General features: G+C 41.5%; 1 protein-coding gene across 1 annotated transcript; it reads right to left on the bottom strand.

Moving 5' to 3' along the window:
* Positions 1-18,628: 18,628 nt before the first annotated feature.
* Positions 18,629-19,288, bottom strand: LOC114301857 (uncharacterized). Its single transcript, XM_028246820.2, has one exon. The coding sequence runs from the start codon at positions 19,286-19,288 to the stop codon at positions 18,629-18,631; it is 660 nt and encodes a 219-aa protein (XP_028102621.2).
* Positions 19,289-27,334: the final 8,046 nt, after the last annotated feature.

The raw sequence follows: 27,334 nt of genomic DNA, 5'->3' as shown, positions 1-27,334 counted from the left end.
GGATCATTTTTCATCTCCTTTTTGATTTTAAAACCCTAGAACCGTCTTCTCCCTCTCCCTACTTACCTTCTTTCTTAGATTTGATCTACTTAGGGTGTGTTTCTACCCTAGATCCTTCATTAAAAAGATAGAGGGAGTCGAGGGCTTTCATTTAATCTGAACATTTGGCGATTTGGAGCACTTTGGTATTTGGGCACTCATCTTTGTCTTCACCATTTGTGTTGTTTTCTTTGAGGTAGGGATTTCCTACTCCATTTTATAGGTTTTGTTCTAAGCTTTGGTAATTTGATATGTTGGGGATACTTTGGTAAATTTTGGGAAAAACCCCAGTTGTATTATTGAATTAATTTGTATAAGTAATTCATGGAATTGGGAAAAGATGGTTAAATTCATGGAATTGGGGAATTCATCGGTTAAATAGCATAATTGGGTAATTGGAATCATTTGTCTATTGAATTGTTGACATAGTTATTTTCAGTTTAGAAATAACTGTTTTGGGCTATCGGTGGAGGATAGTCGTGATTGTTGTAGACATTGCATGTGAATTAGGAATAACTGAAACTAATCACATTGGTTAAGTCCTTAATTTTGACTATGGCATTGATACAGAAAATACGTGTATTGATTGAGCATTGCATTTGCATACATTGTTTTGTGTGTGGGAGGAGATAGGTGATGTACTCCACGGTTTAGGGGAAGATAGGGGATGGACCTCTAAACCAAATTTTTGTTTGGGAGGAGATAGGGGATGGACTCCATTAGCATCACTTTTATGTGTGCTTATTTATATAGAAGTGTTTTATTGATACAGCACTAAAATGTGTATCAATCTGGAAGTATGAAGTGTTTGATTTGAGCTTGAGTCTCATTTGTTTGTTGATATTGGAGGGATGTGAATTTGATATATGTGATTCACTGTTATAAGTTTGGCCAGGTTCTGAGCCATGTTGATAAAATTGGAAAGTAAAACGTATCTTTGGCAATAGTGTCATGAGACTGTAAAATGAAGTAATTGATTATTTTGGTTAACCATCTGTTGAATGCTATTGCTTTATTCATTGCTTATATGTGGTTTAGTATATTTCTACTGGGCTGTGGCTCACCCTTTATGGGAACATCATTTTCAGGTTCAGGCGATAAACTACCTCCAAGGACTTAGCTTGGGAGGGTTTGGCTTCTGGTGTGAAGAAGACTACCTTTAGTTAATTGTCTTTATTTATTAGTACATGTAAACATTCAAGCCTAGGGCTTTTCTTGTTTTGAGTTAGAACTCATATTTTTGTATCCAAGTGTTGACTTGGAAAGATGTAAGCCTGTAAGGCATTTTATTCAATGTTACATGTAATGCTTTAGTTAGTAATACTCTGATGAATGAATTAATAAATTGTCTTCTTTAAATAATGCATGTCAATGATATATAATGGGTTAATTTTGAGGGCGTGACAACTTGGTATCAGAGCGTACCGGGTTTGAATACTTTGGGTACGTGGGAAGTGATTAGTATCACATTGGGTTCGTCTCGTTTGATAGAGACTTAGTGTAATGTTATATGCTTACGTGATAACATGTTTATGTGATTAGGTGGGTATGGAATGTAATTTCTAGGATGTTGATTGGACCCTTGAGTTTCTAGTAGTCTTGTTGGAAAGGCACTTGATCACTGCTGCTTCCAACCGGAACTATAGTAACGCATTGGGACTATCATTATCCGGGAATGAAATTCGTAGGTGCTTATGTGATTATGTGCTTACGTGGAATGAATTATTGTTGTCCGTTGCATTAGGACGCGAGTGTTTAGCTTCGGCACATTTATTAATGTGCTAATGTCTTTGTTTCCTTTATTAGGATGTCAGGACGAGGACGAGGACGCGGTAGGCGTGGTAGGCCGGGTAGGCAGGAGGTGCCTGTGCCAGAAGAGATTCCGGCAGTTCAAGAGGGAATTGGCCAGGCCAATGTGGCCGAGCCAGTAGGCCAGCAGGCTATGGGCGCTTTAGCTCGAGAGATAGCAGGAGCATTCAGGGAGTCAGTAGGCGTTCTCAGAGCTGAGAATCAAGCTCAGGTTGTTGCTGCTGATGCAGGACCTTCCTTTCTGAAGAGGGAGTTCTTCCGGTCTAATCCGGATGAATTTGTGGGTGATCCTAAAGAGCCGCTTAAGGCAGATGAATGGCTCGAACAGACAACGAAGACGTTTGAGATGCTTGGCATCGAAGACGAGGGGTTGAGAGTGACCTTGGCATCTTTCCAGTTGAAGGGGGATGCAGGTCAGTGGTGGAAGTTTACTAAGGGGCGTATAGGAGGTACGTGGGAGGCTTTTGTGAATGCTTTCCAGGAGAAGTTCTTATCTCCAGCTGTCAGGGAGAAGCTGCGAGACCAGTTTTGTCAGCTTAAGCAGGCGAGTTCTTCAGTGGCTGAATTTGAGGCTGCATTCACTAGTTTGTCCAGGTTTGCGCCTGAGTTGGTGGCGTCTGAGGAACGCCGTTGTATTGAGTTTGAGAAGAAGTTGAGGCGTGGCCTCAAGCTGAGAGTTGGGGGAACTATGATTCGGGATTATGGGCGTATGGTCGATGCTGCAGCCCACATGGAAATCATGATGCAGGAGGAGGAGGAAGGACAGAAGGGCTCCAAGAGGAGTCAGGATGGTCAGAGTGATGGTAGGAGACAGAAGGGTTTTAATCCTCAGCAGTCTCAGGGTAGCTTTTCTAGATCGACTTTTCCTGTACCGAGTGCTAGTTCGGGGAAAGGCAGTCAGGGAGACATTACTTGTTTCAAGTGTGGCCAGTTGGGCCACAAGTCTTCAGTTTGTCCTCAGAGGGGAGGAGTTCAGAGAGCAGCATCTTCTTCGGCTCGATCTCAGAGCCAGAGTCAGGGTGGAGGTCAGCCACTCTCGTGTTATCAGTGTGGTCAGCCAGGGCATATGAAGAGGTATTGCCCGCAGTTGGGTGGCACATCTGGTGCATCTGGTTTGAGGCCGATTCAGGGTCTGCAGCCAGCTCAGTCGGGTCAGGCCTCGAGGGCCAATCAGGGGGGGGCTTCATCGTCTCAGTCGGTGCAGCAATCTTATGCTCCTAGGGTTGAGCAAGTTGATCAGAGGTCGTCTGGGCGCGTGTATGCTGTTACCGCGCAGGATCTTGTGCCAGCACCATCAGTTGTGAGAGGTACCTTCTTGTTTTGCAACTCGGTTGCTAATGTTTTGATTGATACGGGTGCATCTCATTCCTTTGTGTCTGCTGCATTTGCATCTGTATTGGAGTTGGAGTTAGCACAGCTAGCATCTCCTATTTGTGTAGTGTCACCTCTTGGGGGTGAATTGATTTTGAAACAAGGCGTTAGGGGTTGTGATATAGAGGTTGATTATCATAGAATCCCATTTTCCTTTGTAGTTATGCCTATGAGGGGTTTCGATGTTATTTTGGGTATGGACTGGTTATCGTCATACCGGGCAGTTATTGATTGCTACCGCCAGAGGGTCACTTGTTGTACCGTGAGCGGAGAGTATTTTCATTTTCTGGGGGACCGGGTTGGTGATGTGTTGCCACCGGGGTATGTTCCGCGAGGACGGAGTGAGCTTAGTGGTCTACTTGCTAACCTTTCGATTAGTGAGGATGTTGAGACTCAGATTGTGTTGCCAAGGGTGGTTTGTGAGTACTCGGACGTCTTTCCCGAGGATCTTGTTGGTTTGCCACCGCATAGGGAGATTGAGTTCTCCATTGACCTAGTGCCCGGCACGTCGCCGATTTCGATGGCACCTTATCGTTTTGCCCCAGCTGAGTTAGTTGAGTTGAAGATCCAACTCCAGGAGTTGCTAGATAAGGGCTTTATACGTCCTAGTGTTTCGCCGTGGGGAGCACCAGCCCTCTTTGTTAAAAAGAAAGGAGGCGCTTTGAGACTTTGTATAGATTACCGGAAATTGAATCGGGCTACGGTTAAGAATAAGTACCCTTTGCCTCGTATAGATGATCTGTTTGACCAGTTGAAGGGTTCCCGTTGTTTCTCTAAGATAGACTTGAGATCGGGTTACCACCAGTTGAGGGTCAGGGAAGAGGATATTTTGAAGACGGCATTCCGTACGCGGTATGGCCACTATGAGTTTCTGGTGATGCCATTTGGACTCACCAATGCACCGGCAGTCTTTATGGACTTGATGAACCGGATCTTCCGGGAATTCTTGGATCGGTTTGTAGTCGTTTTTGTGGACGACATCCTTATCTATTCGCCTTCTGAGGAGGAGCACGAGGAACACTTGAGGGTGGTGCTTGAGTTACTTAGAGCCCATAGGCTGTATGCCAACTTTGGGAAGTGTGAGTTTTGGCTGAGGGAAGTCAAATTCTTAGGCCACGTGGTATCCGGGGAAGGTGTGTCTGTTGATACATCTAAGGTGGAGGCAGTGCAGAATTGGGCACAGCCTAAGAGTGTATTTGAGATCCGCAGTTTTCTGGGATTAGCTGGGTATTACCGTCGGTTTGTGAAAGATTTCTCCAGATTAGCTTCGCCTTTGACTAGATTGACTCGGAAGGGAGTCAAATTTGTATGGAGTGTGACTTGTGAAAAGTCGTTTCAGGAGTTGAAAGTTAGACTGACCACTGCTCCAGTACTGATTATTCCAGAGAGAGGGTTGGGTTATACAGTCTATTGTGACGCCTCACGAGAGGGTCTGGGTTGTGTGTTAATGCAAGAGGGGAAAGTAGTTGCCTATGGCTCACGTCAGTTGAAAATTCACGAGCAGAATTACCCTACGCATGATCTAGAGTTAGCAGCTGTGATATTTGCCTTGAAGATTTGGAGGCATTATCTTTACGGCGAGAGGTTCGAGGTATTCTCGGATCATAAGAGTCTGAAATATCTGTTCACACAGAAAGACTTGAACTTGAGGCAGAGGAGGTGGATGGAATTTATTGAGGATTATGACTTTGAATTGCATTATCATCCGAGAAAGGCCAATGTGGTGGCCGACGCCCTTAGCAGGAAACCTGTTGGTGACATAGCTAGTATAGCCATCCGAGAGTGGGAGATGTTAGGTACACTTGGAGAGTTTGATTTGCTTCTGGGCGAATCCGTTGAGGCTGCGGCCTTGTTTTCTGTTATTGCACAGCCTTCACTTGTGATTCGAGTGTTAGAGGCTCAGAGAGGTGACCTTGAGGTAGAATCCCTCCGAGAGAAGATCTCTAGTGGGAAGGTTGAGAAGGGTTTGACGGTGTATCCCGACCTGAGTGTGAGATACCGAGACCGTCTGTTTGTGCCGGAGTCTTGTCGAGAGGAGGTACTCTGAGAGTTTCATCATTCACGCCTTGCGGTGCATCCGGGAGGCACTAAGATGTATCGGGATTTGGGTCGCCAGTTTTGGTGGTAGGGTATGAAGAGAGATGTGGCAGCTTTCGTATCTAAGTGCCTTACTTGTCAGCAAGTGAAGGCTGAACATCAGAGGCCAACGGGTTTGTTGCAACCCTTGCCTATTGCCGAGTGGAAGTGGGAGCATGTCACTATGGACTTCGTTGTAGGTCTTCCGAGGACTCAGCGGGGCAGTGATGCTATTTGGGTGGTTGTAGACCGGTTGACTAAGTCAGCGCACTTTATTCCTATGCGCGTGAGAGATACGGTAGATCATCTTGCCGACTTGTATATTCGAGACATAGTGAGATTGCACGGGGTCCCAGTGACGATCGTCTCAGATAGAGATCCTCGTTTTACTGCCAGGTTGTGGCAGAGTTTGCAGAGTGCCTTAGACACTAAGTTGACCTTTAGCACGGCTTATCATCCTCAGACTGACGGACAGTCCGAGCATACTATTCAGATACTTGAGGATATGCTTCGGGGTTGTGTTCTAGACTTTAGTGGGTCGTGGGAGAGACACTTGCCGTTAGTAGAGTTTGCCTACAACAACAGTTTCCAGTCTAGTATCGGTATGGCACCATTTGAGGCCTTGTATGGCCGACCATGTAGATCTCCTTTTTGTTGGGCTGAGGTGGGTGATGCACCTCTGTTGGGTCCGGAGTTGGTGAGGGAAACGACGGAGAAGGTTGAGCTTATCCGTAAGAGGCTTGTTACAGCACAGAGTCGTCAGAAATCTTATGCCGACCGTAGGAGGAGACCCTTGGTGTTTGCGGTGGGTGATCATGTCTTTCTGAAGATATCACCTAGACGGGGTTTGATGAGTTTTGGGAAGAGTGGGAAGTTGTCCCCTCGGTTCATTGGTCCGTTTGAGATCCTTGAGAGGATTGGCGAGGCTGCTTATCGTTTAGCTTTGCCACCGCAGTTGTCCGGAGTACATGACGTGTTTCATGTGAGTATGCTTCGGAAGTATGAGCCGGATCCATCACATGTGCTGGATTGGACCGATTTAGTGGTTGATGAGGATGTTTCGTATGAGGAGAGACCGGTTCGGGTCTTGGATAGGCGGGATCAAGTTTTGCGAGGCAAGACCATCCCTTTGGTAAAAGTTTTGTGGAAACATCATGGAGTGGAGGAAGCCACTTGGGAGCGTGAATTGGAAGTCCGCGAAAAATATCCGGACATGTTTATAGATTTGTAATCTTGTATTTAGATTTTGTAATATTGTTGAACTTAAGAGCTTTATAAATGTCTTAAGTTGTAAAATACTGGGTACGTTTTGGTCAATGGTTATATTTTGGAATTGAATTCGATATGGGAATTGTTAACATTGGAAGGAATAATGCACAATAGTAATGCAGGTTGAAATATATGTTGTTTTATATATATTGTGAGATACCCCTTGATAAAGAGATGAAGTGACCAGTATTGGGTCAAGATGTTTATAGTTGTTATACAATATCTTTGAGAATTGAGAAAAACTTGTTTTTATTTACAAACTTATGCTTAATTTCGGGGACGAAATTCTTTTAAGGGGGGGAGGTTATAGCGACCCCGGTCTTTTCCCATTTGATTTTTGTATCCGGACTTAGGTTCCGTAGATTCCGTCATTGTATCATTGTTGTTGTCATTCATTATTTTCTTATTTTGAGTCTTGGGTTGTGTTGGGAAGATTTGGAGCAGGTTGGTTGAGCTTAGGAACCAAGTCTAGTTGCCCAGATTTTGGCTTGTCCGCTCGAGCGGGGGTTTGGACGCTCGAGCGGGGAATACACCCATCCAGTATGTCCTGTGTAGTGTTGGCCGCTCGAGCGGGGGATTGGACGCTCAAGCGTGAAGTCGTGAGTGACGCTCGAGCGGGGAGTTGGGCGCTCGAGCGGGGACCTGTCTGCAAAAACTTCTGGGAGAGTGCATTCGCCGCTCGAGCGGGAGTTTGGCCGCTCGAGCGGGAGTCTGTGAGTGGCGCTCGAGCGGGGGTTTCCACGCTCGAGCGGGGCGACTGGTATAAAAATCCGAGATCCGACTTTCAGGATCATTTTTCATCTCCTTTTTTATTTTAAAACCCTAGAACCGTCTTCTCCCTCTCCCTACTTACCTTCTTTCTTAGATTTGATCTACTTAGGGTGTGTTTCTACCCTAGATCCTTCATTAAAAAGATAGAGGGAGTCGAGGGCTTTCATTTAATCTGAACATTTGGCGATTTGGAGCACTTTGGTATTTGGGCACTCATCTTTGTCTTCACCATTTGTGTTGTTTTCTTTGAGGTAGGGATTTCCTACTCCATTTTATAGGTTTTGTTCTAAGCTTTGGTAATTTGATATGTTGGGGATACTTTGGTAAATTTTGGGAAAAACCCCAGTTGTATTATTGAATTAATTTGTATAAGTAATTCATGGAATTGGGAAAAGATGGTTAAATTCATGGAATTGGGGAATTCATCGGTTAAATAGCATAATTGGGTAATTGGAATCATTTGTCTATTGAATTGTTGACATAGTTATTTTCAGTTTAGAAATAACTGTTTTGGGCTATCGGTGGAGGATAGTCGTGATTGTTGTAGACATTGCATGTGAATTAGGAATAACTGAAACTAATCACATTGGTTAAGTCATTAATTTTGACTATGGCATTGATACAGAAAATACGTGTATTGATTGAGCATTGCATTTGCATACATTGTTTTGTGTGTGGGAGGAGATAGGGGATGTACTCCACGGTTTAGGGGAAGATAGGGGATGGACCTCTAAACCAAATTTTTGTTTGGGAGGAGATAGGGGATGGACTCCATTAGCATCACTTTTATGTGTGCTTATTTATATAGAAGTGTTTTATTGATACAGCACTAAAATGTGTATCAATCTGGAAGTATGAAGTGTTTGATTTGAGCTTGAGTCTCATTTGTTTGTTGATATTGGAAGGATGTGAATTTGATATATGTGATTCACTGTTATAAGTTTGGCCAGGTTCTGAGCCATGTTGATAAAATTGGAAAGTAAAACGTATCTTTGGCAATAGTGTCATGAGACTGTAAAATGAAGTAATTGATTATTTTGGTTAACCATCTATTGAATGCTATTGCTTTATTCATTGCTTATATGTGGTTTAGTATATTTCTACTGGGCTGTGGCTCACCCTTTATGGGAACATCATTTTCAGGTTCAGGCGATAAACTACCTCCAAGGACTTAGCTTGGGAGGGTTTGGCTTCTGGTGTGAAGAAGACTACCTTTAGTTAATTGTCTTTATTTATTAGTACATGTAAACATTCAAGCCTAGGGCTTTTCTTGTTTTGAGTTAGAACTCATATTTTTGTATCCAAGTGTTGACTTGGAAAGATGTAAGCCTGTAAGGCATTTTATTCAATGTTACATGTAATGCTTTAGTTAGTAATACTCTGATGAATGAATTAATAAATTGTCTTCTTTAAATAATGCATGTCAATGATATATAATGGGTTAATTTTGAGGGCGTGACAACTTGGTATCAGAGCGTACCGGGTTTGAATACTTTGGGTACGTGGGAAGTGATTAGTATCACATTGGGTTCGTCTCGTTTGATAGAGACTTAGTGTAATGTTATATGCTTACGTGATAACATGTTTATGTGATTAGGTGGGTATGGAATGTAATTTCTAGGATGTTGATTGGACCCTTGAGTTTCTAGTAGTCTTGTTGGAAAGGCACTTGATCACTGCTGCTTCCAACCGGAACTATAGTAACGCATTGGGACTATCATTATCCGGGAATGAAATTCGTAGGTGCTTATGTGATTATGTGCTTACGTGGAATGAATTATTGTTGTCCGTTGCATTAGGACGCGAGTGTTTAGCTTCGGCACATTTATTAATGTGCTAATGTCTTTGTTTCCTTTATTAGGATGTCAGGACGAGGACGAGGACGCGGTAGGCGTGGTAGGCCGGGTAGGCAGGAGGTGCCTGTGCCAGAAGAGATTCCGGCAGTTCAAGAGGGAATTGGCCAGGCCAATGTGGCCGAGCCAGTAGGCCAGCAGGCTATGGGCGCTTTAGCTCGAGAGATAGCAGGAGCATTCAGGGAGTCAGTAGGCGTTCTCAGAGCTGAGAATCAAGCTCAGGTTGTTGCTGCTGATGCAGGACCTTCCTTTCTGAAGAGGGAGTTCTTCCGGTCTAATCCGGATGAATTTGTGGGTGATCCTAAAGAGCCGCTTAAGGCAGATGAATGGCTCGAACAGACAACGAAGACGTTTGAGATGCTTGGCATCGAAGACGAGGGGTTGAGAGTGACCTTGGCATCTTTCCAGTTGAAGGGGGATGCAGGTCAGTGGTGGAAGTTTACTAAGGGGCGTATAGGAGGTACGTGGGAGGCTTTTGTGAATGCTTTCCAGGAGAAGTTCTTATCTCCAGCTGTCAGGGAGAAGCTGCGAGACCAGTTTTGTCAGCTTAAGCAGGCGAGTTCTTCAGTGGCTGAATTTGAGGCTGCATTCACTAGTTTGTCCAGGTTTGCGCCTGAGTTGGTGGCGTCTGAGGAACGCCGTTGTATTGAGTTTGAGAAGAAGTTGAGGCGTGGCCTCAAGCTGAGAGTTGGGGGAACTATGATTCGGGATTATGGGCGTATGGTCGATGCTGCAGCCCACATGGAAATCATGATGCAGGAGGAGGAGGAAGGACAGAAGGGCTCCAAGAGGAGTCAGGATGGTCAGAGTGATGGTAGGAGACAGAAGGGTTTTAATCCTCAGCAGTCTCAGGGTAGCTTTTCTAGATCGACTTTTCCTGTACCGAGTGCTAGTTCGGGGAAAGGCAGTCAGGGAGACATTACTTGTTTCAAGTGTGGCCAGTTGGGCCACAAGTCTTCAGTTTGTCCTCAGAGGGGAGGAGTTCAGAGAGCAGCATCTTCTTCGGCTCGATCTCAGAGCCAGAGTCAGGGTGGAGGTCAGCCACTCTCGTGTTATCAGTGTGGTCAGCCAGGGCATATGAAGAGGTATTGCCCGCAGTTGGGTGGCACATCTGGTGCATCTGGTTTGAGGCCGATTCAGGGTCTGCAGCCAGCTCAGTCGGGTCAGGCCTCGAGGGCCAATCAGGGGGGGCTTCATCGTCTCAGTCGGTGCAGCAATCTTATGCTCCTAGGGTTGAGCAAGTTGATCAGAGGTCGTCTGGGCGCGTGTATGCTGTTACCGCGCAGGATCTTGTGCCAGCACCATCAGTTGTGAGAGGTACCTTCTTGTTTTGCAACTCGGTTGCTAATGTTTTGATTGATACGGGTGCATCTCATTCCTTTGTGTCTGCTGCATTTGCATCTGTATTGGAGTTGGAGTTAGCACAGCTAGCATCTCCTATTTGTGTAGTGTCACCTCTTGGGGGTGAATTGATTTTGAAACAAGGCGTTAGGGGTTGTGATATAGAGGTTGATTATCATAGAATCCCATTTTCCTTTGTAGTTATGCCTATGAGGGGTTTCGATGTTATTTTGGGTATGGACTGGTTATCGTCATACCGGGCAGTTATTGATTGCTACCGCCAGAGGGTCACTTGTTGTACCGTGAGCGGAGAGTATTTTCATTTTCTGGGGGACCGGGTTGGTGATGTGTTGCCACCGGGGTATGTTCCGCGAGGACGGAGTGAGCTTAGTGGTCTACTTGCTAACCTTTCGATTAGTGAGGATGTTGAGACTCAGATTGTGTTGCCAAGGGTGGTTTGTGAGTACTCGGACGTCTTTCCCGAGGATCTTGTTGGTTTGCCACCGCATAGGGAGATTGAGTTCTCCATTGACCTAGTGCCCGGCACGTCGCCGATTTCGATGGCACCTTATCGTTTTGCCCCAGCTGAGTTAGTTGAGTTGAAGATCCAACTCCAGGAGTTGCTAGATAAGGGCTTTATACATCCTAGTGTTTCGCCGTGGGGAGCACCAGCCCTCTTTGTTAAAAAGAAATGAGGCGCTTTGAGACTTTGTATAGATTACCGGAAATTGAATCGGGCTACGGTTAAGAATAAGTACCCTTTGCCTCGTATAGATGATCTGTTTGACCAGTTGAAGGGTTCCCGTTGTTTCTCTAAGATAGACTTGAGATCGGGTTACCACCAGTTGAGGGTCAGGGAAGAGGATATTTTGAAGACGGCATTCCGTACGCGGTATGGCCACTATGAGTTTCTGGTGATGCCATTTGGACTCACCAATGCACCGGCAGTCTTTATGGACTTGATGAACCGGATCTTCCGGGAATTCTTGGATCGGTTTGTAGTCGTTTTTGTGGACGACATCCTTATCTATTCGCCTTCTGAGGAGGAGCACAAGGAACACTTGAGGGTGGTGCTTGAGTTACTTAGAGCCCATAGGCTGTATGCCAAGTTTGGGAAGTGTGAGTTCTGGCTGGGGAAGTCAAATTCTTTGGCCACGTGGTATCCGGGGAAGGTGTGTCTGTTGATACATCTAAGGTGGAGGCAGTGCAGGATTGGGCACAGCCTAAGAGTGTATTTGAGATCCGCAGTTTTCTGGGATTAGCTGGGTATTACCGTCGATTTGTGAAAGATTTCTCCAGATTAGCTTCGCCTTTGACTAGATTGACTCGGAAGGGAGTCAAATTTATATGGAGTGTGACTTGTGAAAAGTCGTTTCAGGAGTTGAAAGTTAGACTGACCACCACTCCAGTACTGATTATTCCAGAGAGAGGGTTGGGTTATACAGTCTATTGTGACGCCTCACGAGAGGGTCTGGGTTGTGTGTTAATGCAAGAGGGGAAAGTAGTTGCCTATGGCTCACGTCAGTTGAAAATTCACGAGCAGAATTACCCTACGCATGATCTAGAGTTAGCAGCTGTGATATTTGCCTTGAAGATTTGGAGGCATTATCTTTACGGCGAGAGGTTCGAGGTATTCTCGGATCATAAGAGTCTGAAATATCTGTTCACACAGAAAGACTTGAACTTGAGGCAGAGGAGGTGGATGGAATTTATTAAGGATTATGACTTTGAATTGCATTATCATCCGAGAAAGGCCAATGTGGTGGCCGACGCCCTTAGCAGGAAACCTGTTGGTGACATAGCTAGTATAGCCATCCGAGAGTGGGAGATGTTAGGTACACTTGGAGAGTTTGATTTGCTTCTGGGCGAATCCGTTGAGGCTGCGGCCTTGTTTTCTGTTATTGCACAGCCTTCACTTGTGATTCGAGTGTTAGAGGCTCAGAGAGGTGACCTTGAGGTAGAATCCCTCCGAGAGAAGATCTCTAGTGGGAAGGTTGAGAAGGGTTTGACGGTGTATCCCGACCTGAGTGTGAGATACCGAGACCGTCTGTTTGTGCCGGAGTCTTGTCGAGAGGAGGTACTCCGAGAGTTTCATCATTCACGCCTTGCGGTGCATCCGGGAGGCACTAAGATGTATCGGGATTTGGGTCGCCAGTTTTGGTGGTAGGGTATGAAGAGAGATGTGGCAGCTTTCGTATCTAAGTGCCTTACTTGTCAGCAAGTGAAGGCTGAACATCAGAGGCCAACGGGTTTGTTGCAACCCTTGCCTATTGCCGAGTGGAAGTGGGAGCATGTCACTATGGACTTCGTTGTAGGTCTTCCGAGGACTCAGCGGGGCAGTGATGCTATTTGGGTGGTTGTAGACCGGTTGACTAAGTCAGCGCACTTTATTCCTATGCGCGTGAGAGATACGGTAGATCATCTTGCCGACTTGTATATTCGAGACATAGTGAGATTGCACGGGGTCCCAGTGACGATCGTCTCAGATAGAGGTCCTCGTTTTACTGCCAGGTTGTGGCAGAGTTTGCAGAGTGCCTTAGACACTAAGTTGACCTTTAGCACGGCTTATCATCCTCAGACTGACGGACAGTCCGAGCGTACTATTCAGATACTTGAGGATATGCTTCGGGGTTGTGTTCTAGACTTTAGTGGGTCGTGGGAGAGACACTTGCCGTTAGTAGAGTTTGCCTACAACAACAGTTTCCAGTCTAGTATCGGTATGGCACCATTTGAGGCCTTGTATGGCCGACCATGTAGATCTCCTGTTTGTTGGGCTGAGGTGGGTGATGCACCTCTGTTGGGTCCGGAGTTGGTGAGGGAAACGACGGAGAAGGTTGAGCTTATCCGTAAGAGGCTTGTTACAGCACAGAGTCGTCAGAAATCTTATGCCGACTGTAGGAGGAGACCCTTGGTGTTTGCGGTGGGTGATCATGTCTTTCTGAAGATATCACCTAGACGGGGTTTGATGAGGTTTGGGAAGAGTGGGAAGTTGTCCCCTCGGTTCATTGGTCCGTTTGAGATCCTTGAGAGGATTGGCGAGGCTGCTTATCGTTTAGCTTTGCCACCGCAGTTGTCCGGAGTACATGACGTGTTTCATGTGAGTATGCTTCGGAAGTATGAGCCGGATCCATCACATGTGCTGGATTGGACCGATTTAGTGGTTGATGAGGATGTTTCGTATGAGGAGAGACCGGTTCGGGTCTTGGATAGGCGGGATCAAGTTTTGCGAGGCAAGACCATCCCTTTGGTAAAAGTTTTGTGGAAACATCATGGAGTGGAGGAAGCCACTTGGGAGCATGAATTGGAAGTCCGCGAAAAATATCCGGACATGTTTATAGATTTGTAATCTTGTATTTAGATTTTGTAATATTGTTGAACTTAAGAGCTTTATAAATGTCTTAAGTTGTAAAATACTGGGTACGTTTTGGTCAATGGTTATATTTTGGAATTGAATTCGATATGGGAATTGTTAACATTGGAAGGAATAATGCACAATAGTAATGCAGGTTGAAATATATGTTGTTTTATATATATTGTGAGATACCCCTTGATAAAGAGATGAAGTGACCAGTATTGGGTCAAGATGTTTATAGTTGTTATACAATATCTTTGAGAATTGAGAAAAACTTGTTTTTATTTACAAACTTATGCTTAATTTCGGGGACGAAATTCTTTTAAGGGGGGGAGGTTATAGCGACCCCGGTCTTTTCCCATTTGATTTTTGTATCCGGACTTAGGTTCCGTAGATTCCGTCATTGTATCATTGTTGTTGTCATTCATTATTTTCTTATTTTGAGTCTTGGGTTGTGTTGGGAAGATTTGGAGCAGGTTGGTTGAGCTTAGGAACCAAGTCTAGTTGCCCAGATTTTGGCTTGTCCGCTCGAGCGGGGGTTTGGACGCTCGAGCGGGGAATACACCCATCCAGTATGTCCTGTGTAGTGTTGGCCGCTCGAGCGGGGGATTGGACGCTCAAGCGTGAAGTCGTGAGTGACGCTCGAGCGGGGAGTTGGGCGCTCGAGCGGGGACCTGTCTGCAAAAACTTCTGGGAGAGTGCATTTGCCGCTCGAGCGGGAGTTTGGCCGCTCGAGCGGGAGTCTGTGAGTGGCGCTCGAGCAGGGGTTTCCACGCTCGAGCGGGGCGACTGGTATAAAAATCCGAGATCCGACTTTCAGGATCATTTTTCATCTCCTTTTTGATTTTAAAACCCTAGAACCGTCTTCTCCCTCTCCCTACTTACCTTCTTTCTTAGATTTGATCTACTTAGGGTGTGTTTCTACCCTAGATCCTTCATTAAAAAGATAGAGGGAGTCGAGGGCTTTCATTTAATCTGAACATTTGGCGATTTGGAGCACTTTGGTATTTGGGCACTCATCTTTGTCTTCACCATTTGTGTTGTTTTCTTTGAGGTAGGGATTTCCTACTCCATTTTATAGGTTTTGTTCTAAGCTTTGGTAATTTGATATGTTGGGGATACTTTGGTAAATTTTGGGAAAAACCCCAGTTGTATTATTGAATTAATTTGTATAAGTAATTCATGGAATTGGGAAAAGATGGTTAAATTCATGGAATTGGGGAATTCATCGGTTAAATAGCATAATTGGGTAATTGGAATCATTTGTCTATTGAATTGTTGACATAGTTATTTTCAGTTTAGAAATAACTGTTTTGGGCTATCGGTGGAGGATAGTCGTGATTGTTGTAGACATTGCATGTGAATTAGGAATAACTGAAACTAATCACATTGGTTAAGTCATTAATTTTGACTATGGCATTGATACAGAAAATACGTGTATTGATTGAGCATTGCATTTGCATACATTGTTTTGTGTGTGGGAGGAGATAGGGGATGGACCTCTAAACCAAATTTTTGTTTGGGAGGAGATAGGGGATGGACTCCATTAGCATCACTTTTATGTGTGCTTATTTATATAGAAGTGTTTTATTGATACAGCACTAAAATGTGTATCAATCTGGAAGTATGAAGTGTTTGATTTGAGCTTGAGTCTCATTTGTTTGTTGATATTGGAAGGATGTGAATTTGATATATGTGATTCACTGTTATAAGTTTGGCCAGGTTCTGAGCCATGTTGATAAAATTGGAAAGTAAAACGTATCTTTGGCAATAGTGTCATGAGACTGTAAAATGAAGTAATTGATTATTTTGGTTAACCATCTGTTGAATGCTATTGCTTTATTCATTGCTTATATGTGGTTTAGTATATTTCTATTGGGCTGTGGCTCACCCTTTATGGGAACATCATTTTCAGGTTCAGGCGATAAACTACCTCCAAGGACTTAGCTTGGGAGGGTTTGGCTTCTGGTGTGAAGAAGACTACATTTAGTTAATTGTCTTTATTTATTAGTACATGTAAACATTCAAGCCTAGGGCTTTTCTTGTTTTGAGTTAGAACTCATATTTTTGTATCCAAGTGTTGACTTGGAAAGATGTAAGCCTGTAAGGCATTTTATTCAATGTTACATGTAATGCTTTAGTTAGTAATACTCTGATGAATGAATTAATAAATTGTCTTCTTTAAATAATGCATGTCAATGATATATAATGGGTTAATTTTGAGGGCGTGACAAAGGTAGGGACTTTCTACACTCTTCTACGAGTTTTAACCTAGTTATTCGTCAATGTGTAAAGGATATTGGAACTTTGGTTGATTTTGAACAAACCTATGGTTATGGTTTAAAATAAAAATAGGAGTTTTCAAATGTATGTATTAAAAATGGTTATGGGAGTAGATGTGAGGTTGTGTGGTGATAAATTTGTTAATTTTGATACCCATGATGGATTTTGGAAAAAAAAAATGGAGTTTGCCCTAAAATGTCTTAAATAGTTATTTGGTATAAAGAAATGAAATTGGCATTAAAAATATGAAATTGGATGGATGTTTATATAAATGGTGGGATTAGATGTGTATTACCTCTCATCTATGAAAATTTGGATAATTTATCTATCTTGGAGATTTAATATCTGTTTGGAAATATCTATTTTGGGCTATCGGTGGAGGATTGCTATAATTGTTGTAGAAATTGCATGAGGATTACGTGAATTGAAACTAATCTCTTATCTGTTGCTATTGAATATTACTATGTTTTAATACATTGTAAATGTATGATGTGTGGGAGAAGAAAGGGGATGTACTCTATGTTTGGAAGAAGAAAGGGGATGAACTCCATTGAATTGAGTTAGCCTGTGTGTCCAGGGTGAAAGTCCTAAAAACCACACGTATATATGGGTGCCGATTCCCACGAACGAAATATCCGTAAAATAACAAATGGAAAAGTGTCTGTATAATGGTTGCGTTGGTTGGAGACCAACTGAGTTGTACCCTCAGTTCGATTGTCTGAATAAAATGGTGAATGACTCATGAATCGAGATAACATGAATTGTGATATAAAGGACGAAATGGTATGGTCTTGTGAAAAAAGTTATAAATGATTTTATCATGGGCATTGGATATGCACTTTATACTTATATTTTTGTTAAGATTCATATATTGTGTTAGATTGTTTGTACTAGGCTTTGGCTCACCCTACTTAGGAAAACCATTTTCAGGTGTCAGTGATATGCCTCTGCCAAGACAGTAGCTTGGAGGGATTGGGAGCAAAGGCTTCTGTTTTGTGTATTATGTTAGTGTTTTGATTCAAGCCAAAGGCTATCAAACCAAAGGCTTATATATTGTGTTAGTGTTTTGATTCAAGCCAAAGGCTTTTGTTGTAACCAAGCATGGCCTTGGAAAGATGTAAGCCTATAGGGTATTAATTTAGTTAAACTCTTTTGTAATATTAACTCTCATGAAATGAAAGAACATTATACTATGATCCATATTGTTATTTACATATGGTCTTGAATGGATTTATGGCATTTATTTCGGGGCGTTACAAAAGAGAACATCTCTATAAATAGTCACCTTCTTTTGATCCAAACTGAAGAGTCTATAGCATTTGGATTTTGAGCTATAACCCACAAAGATGCATTTCTTGCTATTTTCATCAAGCTTGTGCCTCACTTCTTTTGGAACATGAGCATAAAAAATGCAACCAAGCACCTTCAAGTGATTCACCGATGGTTTCCTTCCACTCCAAGCTTCAAATGGAGTTTTGTCCTTAAGAGCTTTTGTAGGAGATCTATTCATCAAGTAAACTACTGTATACACGGCCTCACCCCAAAAAATTTTGGGTAGCCCCTTCTCATGTAGCATAGACTTGGACATTTCCTCTATGGTTCTATTCTTCCTTTTCACCACACCATTTTGTTGTGGAGTGTACCCAACAGTCAATTGCCTTTCCATACCAATATCTTCAGCAAATTTCATAAACTCATTTGAGTTGTATTCTCCACCTCAAATCACTTCTCAATACTTTCATCAAGCAACCACTTTGTCTTTCAACAAGATTTTGAAATTTCTTGAAGATAGAGAAAACTTTACTCTTTTGTCTCATGAAATACACCCAAGGCATTCTAGTAAAATCATCAATAAAAATAATGAAGTACTTGTTACCTCCATGAGTTGGTATATCTATAGGTCCGCAGACATCGGTATGGACAAGCTCCAATGGTGTTTTAGTTCTCCATGCTTTCTCCTTTGGAAATGACTCCCAGTGATACTTTCCAAGTGCACAACATTCACAAATATGTTGGACTTCATGAATGGTCAGCAACCCAAAAACCATATTATTTTATTGTAGATGCTTCAAGCTTTGAAAAGTCAAGTGCCCAAATCTTTTATGGCAAAGCCATAAATTATCAATCACATCCATTTTCAAAGCCGCATTTTTGCTATACCAGAAAATGAGAGGAAACTTCAATAATTCTCCATCTTGATTTTTGCTACAACTTGGCTTCTCCCCCCTTTGTCAAAAATTTTGCAAAAATATTCTTCAAAGTGAACAAGGTATCCATGCTCCATAAGTTGTCCAACACTTAGCAAGTTTTGCTCCAAGTCTGGAACTAGGAGAACATCGGAAATGAATCTTGTACCCATCTTGGTTTCTAAAGCAATAGTACATTTTCTTTTTGTTTGGAATAAGGCATCATTCCCCATTTTTACTTGAGAACTTGAGAAAGCATCCACTTTCACAAAAATGCTCTAATCTCCTGTCATGTGATTACTACATCCGCTATCGAGAAACCATACATCCTTGTTTTGATCTGATGCCTTGTGACAAGCATAGAACATGTGCCCTTCACTTTCTTGTTCCTTAGAAAAATTAGCTTGCCGAGTGCTCTTGCCTTGGCAATCCTTCTTGACATGCCCAAATTTGTTGCAATTGTAACATTTTGGCTTTTCCTTAAACCAACAATGTTTATCAACATGACTGCTTTGGTTGTAAATTTCACCCTTCTGTTGAGTGGACTCTTCATTTTCCTTTCTTTGAAAATTAGACATTCCTCTTCCTCTTACATTTCTTGCTCTTCCATTTGCATTTCTTCCTCTTCCTCTCCCTTGGGAATTAGAAGTACTAACATTGAGCTTGGATTGAAAGGCACTTTCAATTGACTTTTCAGATCGCCTACTCAACCTTTGCTCAAATGTTTTAATTGAACCCATTAATTCTTTAATACTCAAATCAGCAAGATTTTTAGTTTCTTCAATGACAGCAACAATAGGATTGTATTTCTCCGGCAAACTTATCAAAATTTTCTCAATAACTCTTTGATTAGAAATATTATCCACATAAATTTTCATTTGGATCACAAGTTGCATAACTCTAGAAAAATAATCCTCCAACAATTCCATATCCTTCATCTTTTTATTTTCAAAATCTCGTTTCAATGATTAAAGTTTGATGCTTCTTACCTTCAAGTTGCATCTATGCTCTTTTTGAAGAATATCCCTGCCTCCTTTGCTTTTTTAGCATTGATAATTCTTGGAAAGATTGCTTTTGAAACTCCTTGTTGAATTGAAGAGAGAGCCTTTGAATCCTTCTTCCTTTGCTTTTTCAATTGGTTCTTTTGGGGATTTGTCAAAGCTCATTCATCTTCAAGTTCCTCGAACCCATTCTCAACAAGATCCCAAAGATCCGTATCGACAGAAATGGTTCTCATTTTCACATTGCAAAAATCAAAATTTTCACCATTGAAGATAGGAGTAGATACATTTTGGTTGTTGGAATTCGCCATGGATGTTGGCTTATTTTTCTTTGGGGCTTCCAAAGCTCTGATACCACTTCTGTTAGTTTTTGATAAAACTCTCTCTAGAATGAACTATTATTTTGTATTGAATTTAACTTGTATTGATCTTGAATTTTTTTTCTCTTATTCTTCTCTTTGCCCATTGGCTTACATCCTTATATATAGAGAAGGTTACACATAAGTTCAACAAACAACCTTACAACTAACTAGGTACATGAATATAATCTAGACAGTAAACCTAATAAATATAAAACACATGAATACAAAGAATACATGAACCCAATGTATCCAATGTATCTAATGTGTGCAATGTAAATATCGCATTAATTTTAACATGCTTTTCAAACTAGTTTTGTTCTACCTCTTGTTTTGATGCTTTCATTTTCAACAACCCAAATGAGCTTGGTAGCTTGCAATCTACTTCAAACAATTCCATCACTGCCTAAGGTCACATTGCCTCCATTGCCCACAATGCCAACAATCCCAACCTTGCCAATGCCCACATTGCCACAACTTCCAACCACCCAAAGTCCATCAACTTTACCTAATCCAACACTGCCAACCATGCCCCCAGTTCTTCAGCTGACTCTATGCCCATTGCCGGCAACTTCACTGCCAACCATCCCAACTACAATTCTATCAATCCCAACCATCCCATCAACAATGCCAACTATTCCTTTCTTCTCTCCTCCTCCGTCTGACTAGGACCCTAAAATGCTACGTTTTCATTCATCTTTCTCCTATAGAGTATAGAAAGCAAAGGTGCTATGGTCATTTGCAGTTTGAGAGGGTCCTCCTCCTGTGCATGTTGTCTTTGTCTTTGTCTTTGTCTTTGTTTTTCAGGATTTGTGAAGTCATTTTGCATCATTTTGATGTATTGAGATTGTTCTGCATGGTTTTTCATTATGAAAATTGATTACTTCTTTTTGTCTTGCTTATTAAATTAGTGTCTTCACCATTGATTTCAAGATTTTCATTGTCTTGTCCTTTACAGAATATACAACCAGAGAAAAGGAAAAATAAAAAAGTAAAAAGATCATCTCTGGACACCATCTTTCAATTCAAAATTAAAATAAAAGTTTCGTCAAATGAAAAGGTTCAGTTGCCAATGAACCCTCCTATAGTAAGAACTATAGCAAGTGTTAAAATTTTGGAGCTATTCAACACAAACTCAAATTTGACAAAGGACAAACGACTACACATTCTTGGAAGGATCCAACGCAAATGAAAACACAAAAAAATAAAATAAAATAAAATAAATAAATAATCAAAAAAAAGAAAAGAAAAAAGAATCCCAAATATCAGTGTTGAATCCAAGGGATCAGTGCAACACAGATTTCAGGAACAGCAAACCCCTTCCGCATTATACATCAAATCAGTAAAACTCACTGAAATCCCTTCATTATGTGCTTTAACTAGAGAGGTATTACTTAGAAGAAGTGTTGTTTCTCCGGACGCAGTGACCTATTGTGCTTTCTATAATAGTGTATTGGAGTCTTTAGATAATCTGCTTCTATTATGTGACACTGACAGAGTTTGGAAAATCTAGTGCACTCTCATTTGTTGGTGGAGTAAAGTCCTGCAAATTTGGTGAGACATTAAGCTTGGTGGTGTAGATATCTAAGTTCAAAGCACTTAAAAAGGATTTCTGGGAGTCTTTGTTTTTTGCTGTGTTATGGACTGTATGGTTATCCTGTTACCAAGTTGAAAATCCTAAGTGACTCGTGATTAGATCAAGATTAAAATATTTTAATTCCCAATCATTCAAAACACACAATCTAAATCATCAAGCACTTATGAAAGTGATTTAGATTGTTATTTTCGAAATAAACAATAAATCGACACAAACGATTTTTACGTGGAAAAACCACAATTGAAGAACCTTCAATTGTAATCAAAAACCACGGGCGAAACGCCACTAATCAATCCACTACTGAAGAAAGAAAGATTACAAAAATAACAAACAAATTACCCAACTCATCCAATTTGTCTTCAAACCTTCTGTAACTCTTTCACCAAGCCTTCATCTCGAAACTGATTAATTTGAAGTTGAATCCACAACTTCACTTGTCGAATCAATGACTACGTACAGAATCAAACTCCTTTGAAACTCCACGTTTGAATCTTCAGAATCCACTGAAGAAGACTAATCTTGTATGTAATCAATCAACCTTCTCGATATGTGCTTGTCAATTCATGAGTTTAATACTCACTCAAATTATCAAGGAAAACTCACAAAAAATACTCCAGAAGAAAGCCTTAGAAAACATCAAAGTAGATCTAAAAAACCTAATCCTAGTTTTGGAGTAAAACAAATACTTATAGAAATCCTGGACTGTAAGCGAGGAGCTTATCTCGCGTGATTTCCATAAGTGGCTTCACTCGAGCCACGCAACCTACGCTTGAGCGTACAATCAACTCTTTCAGGTTTTTATACAAACGCACTCTTCGCTCGAGCGAGGAACAGAAAACAGAATGAAGAATTACAAGTCAATCAACTCAAGTATGTTCACGGGATTGACAAGACTAAGGGACCTAACAATCTCCCCCTTTGTCAATTCTCGGACAAAACTTTCTAACACAAGTTCCTAAAAAAACATGCTATCTAAACAAACCAACTTAACAAAAAAAAAAAAGGAACCAAAACGAACATATAAAACCAATCTTAATAGAAAAACAATCTGCACAAAATAAACATGAAGAAATTTTGTTATGCATCATAATAAACCATCAAGACTTAAAAAAAAATAGAAATATCAACATCTATAAAACCCAAACAATCATATACCCATAAACAAACTAATCCAGTGCTATCTGCAAAGAAAACATCTTAAGTAAGCAAAAACATATATCCCAAAAACATATAAACATCATGAGTATCAACATATACATCACCCCAAAAAGATACACAATCCTGCCTGCAAAAACAATAATCTGAGTATCCCAAACAAACATATATACCCCCAAAATGCATACTCCCCCTTTTTGTCCGGGAGTGACAAAAGAAAGAAGTATAAACCAGAAAAACTGTCCGAGAAAAGAACAACAAAAAACTGTCCAAAAAGTAGGAGCCAAAGACTATCAAGAACTAAGAAGCAGGTGGAGGTGACTACTACATCTGGAGTAATGAGAGAATATGTGCAAGCATAGTGCTCTGCTCATCAAGGAAAGTATCAAGGGCATCCATCTGAGCATCCAACTGGTCAAGCTGATGCGTGACAGACTGCTCAAACTGCTACAGTTGGCCACAAAATGATCTAGGATGCATCTTAGGCAGATCCGGTGCACCAGCAGTAGCTGCATCAAACTCCTCCTCCTCAGCACGGGGATCATCACCTGTGTCAGACATCCCAACTCCTGACACACCCCCCCGAACATGAGCTTGACTCTGGGATACTGTCAACTTAGTAACGGGTTTAATAGTAGAAGCAAACTCATCATCATCATAAACAGGAACATTAAGAGAAGTGAGAAACCGAGTGAGCAAGCATCCATACGGAAGACCTAAGGACTTATGTCCCTCAAAAACAGAAATCATCTTCGTGACTATCATCTCAGGTAGGTCAATGGGAAGCCTTTGATCGATGCAATACAACACATAACCCTAATCTTGGGTAATGTGCAAAGAATGAGAAGTCACATGAAGATTAGCACAAACAATGATATTCAGAAACCGAAACCTAGGAAGCAACTCATTTTGCTGAATGAGTGCCCCGACAAACCAAGTCCGGGAACATCCACAAAGCGCAGAAGCAACTTGAACAAAATTAATACCAGTACGAGTAAGGAGAGGAAAACGAATAGAGTGCTGAATGATGCTGGAATTTCTTTGCGAATAGAGTGCATGTTACAATAGAACTCACAAATAAGACTCAGATTATGCGGCCCTAAGAAAAGCAACACTTGATGACCGCCTAAGACATCGGACAAGGAACGAATGGGTAGTAACTCAAAAGCACTGGGAAGAACATTCCTCTCGAGGTGGACTTTCTAAGAGGTATAAAACTCCCTAAACAATTTTGACTTCGCTTTGGACTCAAATTTATCAGTGTTGAAACTTGGGCGAGACACAGTGGTTTTACGACGCTTTGAGGACTCAGCCATGACTAAACAACCCACAAGAGTATGACAATCATAGAGAGAAACAGCAACCCACAACACAAGATATCCAACGGAAAAAAAAAATGAGAAAGCCCCAAATCCAAACAAAGTAACCATGAAAACACCATTAGTCCAATATTGTTAGAAAAATAAGCATAAAACTTTAGCAGAATATAAATATTATGACCAACAGACTAATCAGAAAATAACAAACACAGATATTAAACACTAAATAAAATCCCAAATGAAACCCTAGCAAAAAGCAGAGTACAATGTTCGAAACCATTAACCCTAGATGCAAGAGAGAGACTCTAAAACATGATGAAATAACTAAAATCAACAATGAAGAAACCTAGATTAAACCAGAACAGACTCACAGACATATTACAAAACAAGAAGTAACAATAAAGAAAAAAAACTTACCAAAAGTGACAAGGCTGGATGGATGAAGAGTAAAACCCCCAAACACGAGCAAAATCCAAAAGAGGAACACGAATGTGAGTGTAATCGCCCAAAGGAAGTGAAAGAGACAACACTCAAAGCAAAGAGGGCAAAAAATGAAGCGAAAAGACGCAGCAGCAGAGTTTAAACCTCGACAGGTCGCTCGAGCGAAGACTCTCTCGCTCGAGCTAGGACAATGATGCGCAAGGGGTCGCTCGAGCCAAAAACGCACGCTCTCAGGTCTAACTCAGCAGTAGAAGCACGCTCGAGAAAGCAATCCTTTGCTCGAGCAAAGAAGAAAAAAAACAAAACACAAAAAAAACTTTTTTTTTTTTAAACAAAAAACCAATACTCACACTCTGTCGTGAAACCTGAAACACAAGTGAGTAAGCACAAGAGCATGAGGATGATACTAAGATGAAATAATCTACAAACCATGAAGCCCGCTAACTTGCAATTTTGACAAGATGAAACTTGTGATCATGAGCAAAGTAGATAAAATATAATCAGTGATCATAAGCTACATGAGAATGTATAACTCAAAATCCAACATGAGTGCTCACAAAATAAAGGTGTGTGTGTGCAATCCTTGAGAGGCCACTGAGCTAGAGTTAATCCTCGTAATGATCGGATGGCTGGACCTCCGCCAAGAATAACTAAACATCACAGAGAAAAGTCAAACCACTAGGAATCATGGGGTATTTGTTGAGTAAACGCGGAGGCACCCCCTCAATCAATGAGTTTTTTTTCTTTCTTTTTTTTGTTATGTTTTTTTTCATTTTTTTTAAACTTTTCTTTCTTGTGGGCACTCACTGGTGGCATTCACACTCAGGAGTATGGAAACCAAACCAAAGAAGAATGAAATCAAAAAGGATGGCCTGGTTGGTGTCTCTGAGGTAGCCTTTTCCTAATGCCCGGACTTCAAGAAACTAAGGGAGAAACCGTGGAAGTGAAAAATGATGGTAGATGGTTAAGATATTCAACATCACCCATGATATACTAGTATCGGTCAATTCCACTGTAAAAGTACAAGAAACACTATTAGTGGTCCATAGAGAACTTTGATCACTTGTGCGAAAACCCCTACAACAATTTATCTCAAGAATGTGTACAGAATGAGATCTTGAAGTAAATGAGCATGGACATTCAGAATGAGCAGTGTTCATATAAAATTTTTGATGCAAAGATAACAAGAATCATTGACTATGAGATTATAACATCCAAGCACACAAATAGCAAACACTCACTTCCCTTCAAGTAACAGGTAACACCCTAGTGACTGAGTATGACACCCAAGGCCTTTCTAAGGAACTCAAACCGATGAAGATTAAGGGGTTTTATAAAAATATCAGCCTTTTGATGCTCAGTGGGTACATATTCAAGAACAACAAGGCCTTCTTCCACTAACTCTCGAATAAAATGATGACGAATGTCAATGTGTTTGGTGCAAGAGTGTTGGACAGGGTTTTTTGAAATGTTTGTGGCACTTGTATTATCACAGAAAAGAGTGAGAGTGTTCTGATCTATCCCATAATCATGAAGCATTTGCTTCATCCACAGCATTTGTGCACAACAACTCCCTGCAGCAATGTACTCAGTCTCAGCAGTTGAAAGAGAGATGGCATTTTGCTTTTCACTATGCCAGGAAACCAAATTATTCCCAAGGTAAAAACACCCCCTGGATGCACTCTTCCAATCATCAGCACACCCTGTCCAGTCGGCATTAGAAAAATCAGTAATTTCAGCTGTAGTGTCAGAAGAAAACCAAACCCCAAACCCCAATGTCCCATTAACATATTTGATGATGCGTTTGACCGCAAGAAGATGAGACTCTTTAGGACTGGCTTGGTAACGGGCACAAACACCTACACTGAAGGCAATATCAGGACGACTGGCTGTGAGGTAAAGAAGACTACCTATCATACTCCTATAAAGGGTAGGATCTACATCAACACTAGAGGAATCTTTGGAAACGTGAAGACTGGTGCTCATGGGAGTACGTGCATGTTTAGCAAACTCAAGACCAAACTTTGACACAAGATTTTTGGCATACTTAGTCTGAGAAACAAACATACCCGAATGAGAGACTGTTTAATTTGAGACCCAAGAAATAAGACAACTCTCCCATCATGCTCATCTCAAACTCATGTGTCATGCAATCCGAAAAATATTTCACAAGATGATCAGCAGTGGATCCAAACATAATATCATCAACATAAATCTGAGCAACAAGAATATGAGACTTAGTATGTTTCACAAATAGAGTCTTATCCATACTGCCCCTTTGAAAGTCATTATCAAGAAGAAAGGTAGTAAGTCTATCATACCAAGCCCGAGGGACTTGTTTCAACCCATACAAAGCCTTGTCTAACTTGTAGACATGGTTTGGACATTTAGGGTCCTCAAACCCTTTTGGTTGCTCAACATAAACCTCTTCTTTCAAGTACCCATTCAGAAAGGCACTTTTCACATCCATTTGAAACAATTTAAAACCAAGAAAGCATGCAACATCAAGTAAAATTCGAATAGATTCGAGACGTGCAACTGGGGCAAACGTCTCATCATAGTCAACACCCTTTACTTGTGTGTAGCCTTGAGCAACCAACCTGGCTTTATTTCTAACCACAGTACCACTCTCATCAGATTTATTTTTAAAGATCCACTTGGTACCTATCACATTCATGTCTCTAGGTCTGGGAACTAGAGTCCAAACATTGTTACGTTCAAATTGACCTAATTCTTCATGCATAGCATTAACCCAACTATCATCTAGTAAGGCCTCTTTAATATTCTTAGGTTCAATTAATAAAACATAACACATATGAGATACCTCATCCTGAATCTGTCTTCGGGTTTTCATTCGATCTGATACACTTCCAATCACCTGTTGAGCTGGATGATTCAGTTTCACCCTTACTGATGGCTTGAACTCAGGGCTTGCGATGACAGAAGCATTAGTAATGGTGTCTTTCGGAGCACTCTTTGGACTCTGACTTACCTATGAGGATGGTGCTGTCTCAATTTCTTGTGATTAGACCTCAGGTTCTCTTTGACTTTGTGGTTCAGTATCCAAGATTGGAGACTCACCATTTTCATCCTCATTTGTTGCTGGAGTAGG

The sequence above is a fragment of the Camellia sinensis genome, chromosome 1 (genome assembly GCF_055761805.1).
Source record: "Camellia sinensis isolate YWXY chromosome 1, ASM5576180v1, whole genome shotgun sequence".
NCBI classification, from domain to species: Eukaryota; Viridiplantae; Streptophyta; class Magnoliopsida; order Ericales; family Theaceae; genus Camellia; species Camellia sinensis.
The sequence above is the reverse complement of the archived record's forward strand: the minus strand, read 5'-3'. Positions and strand labels throughout refer to the sequence as shown.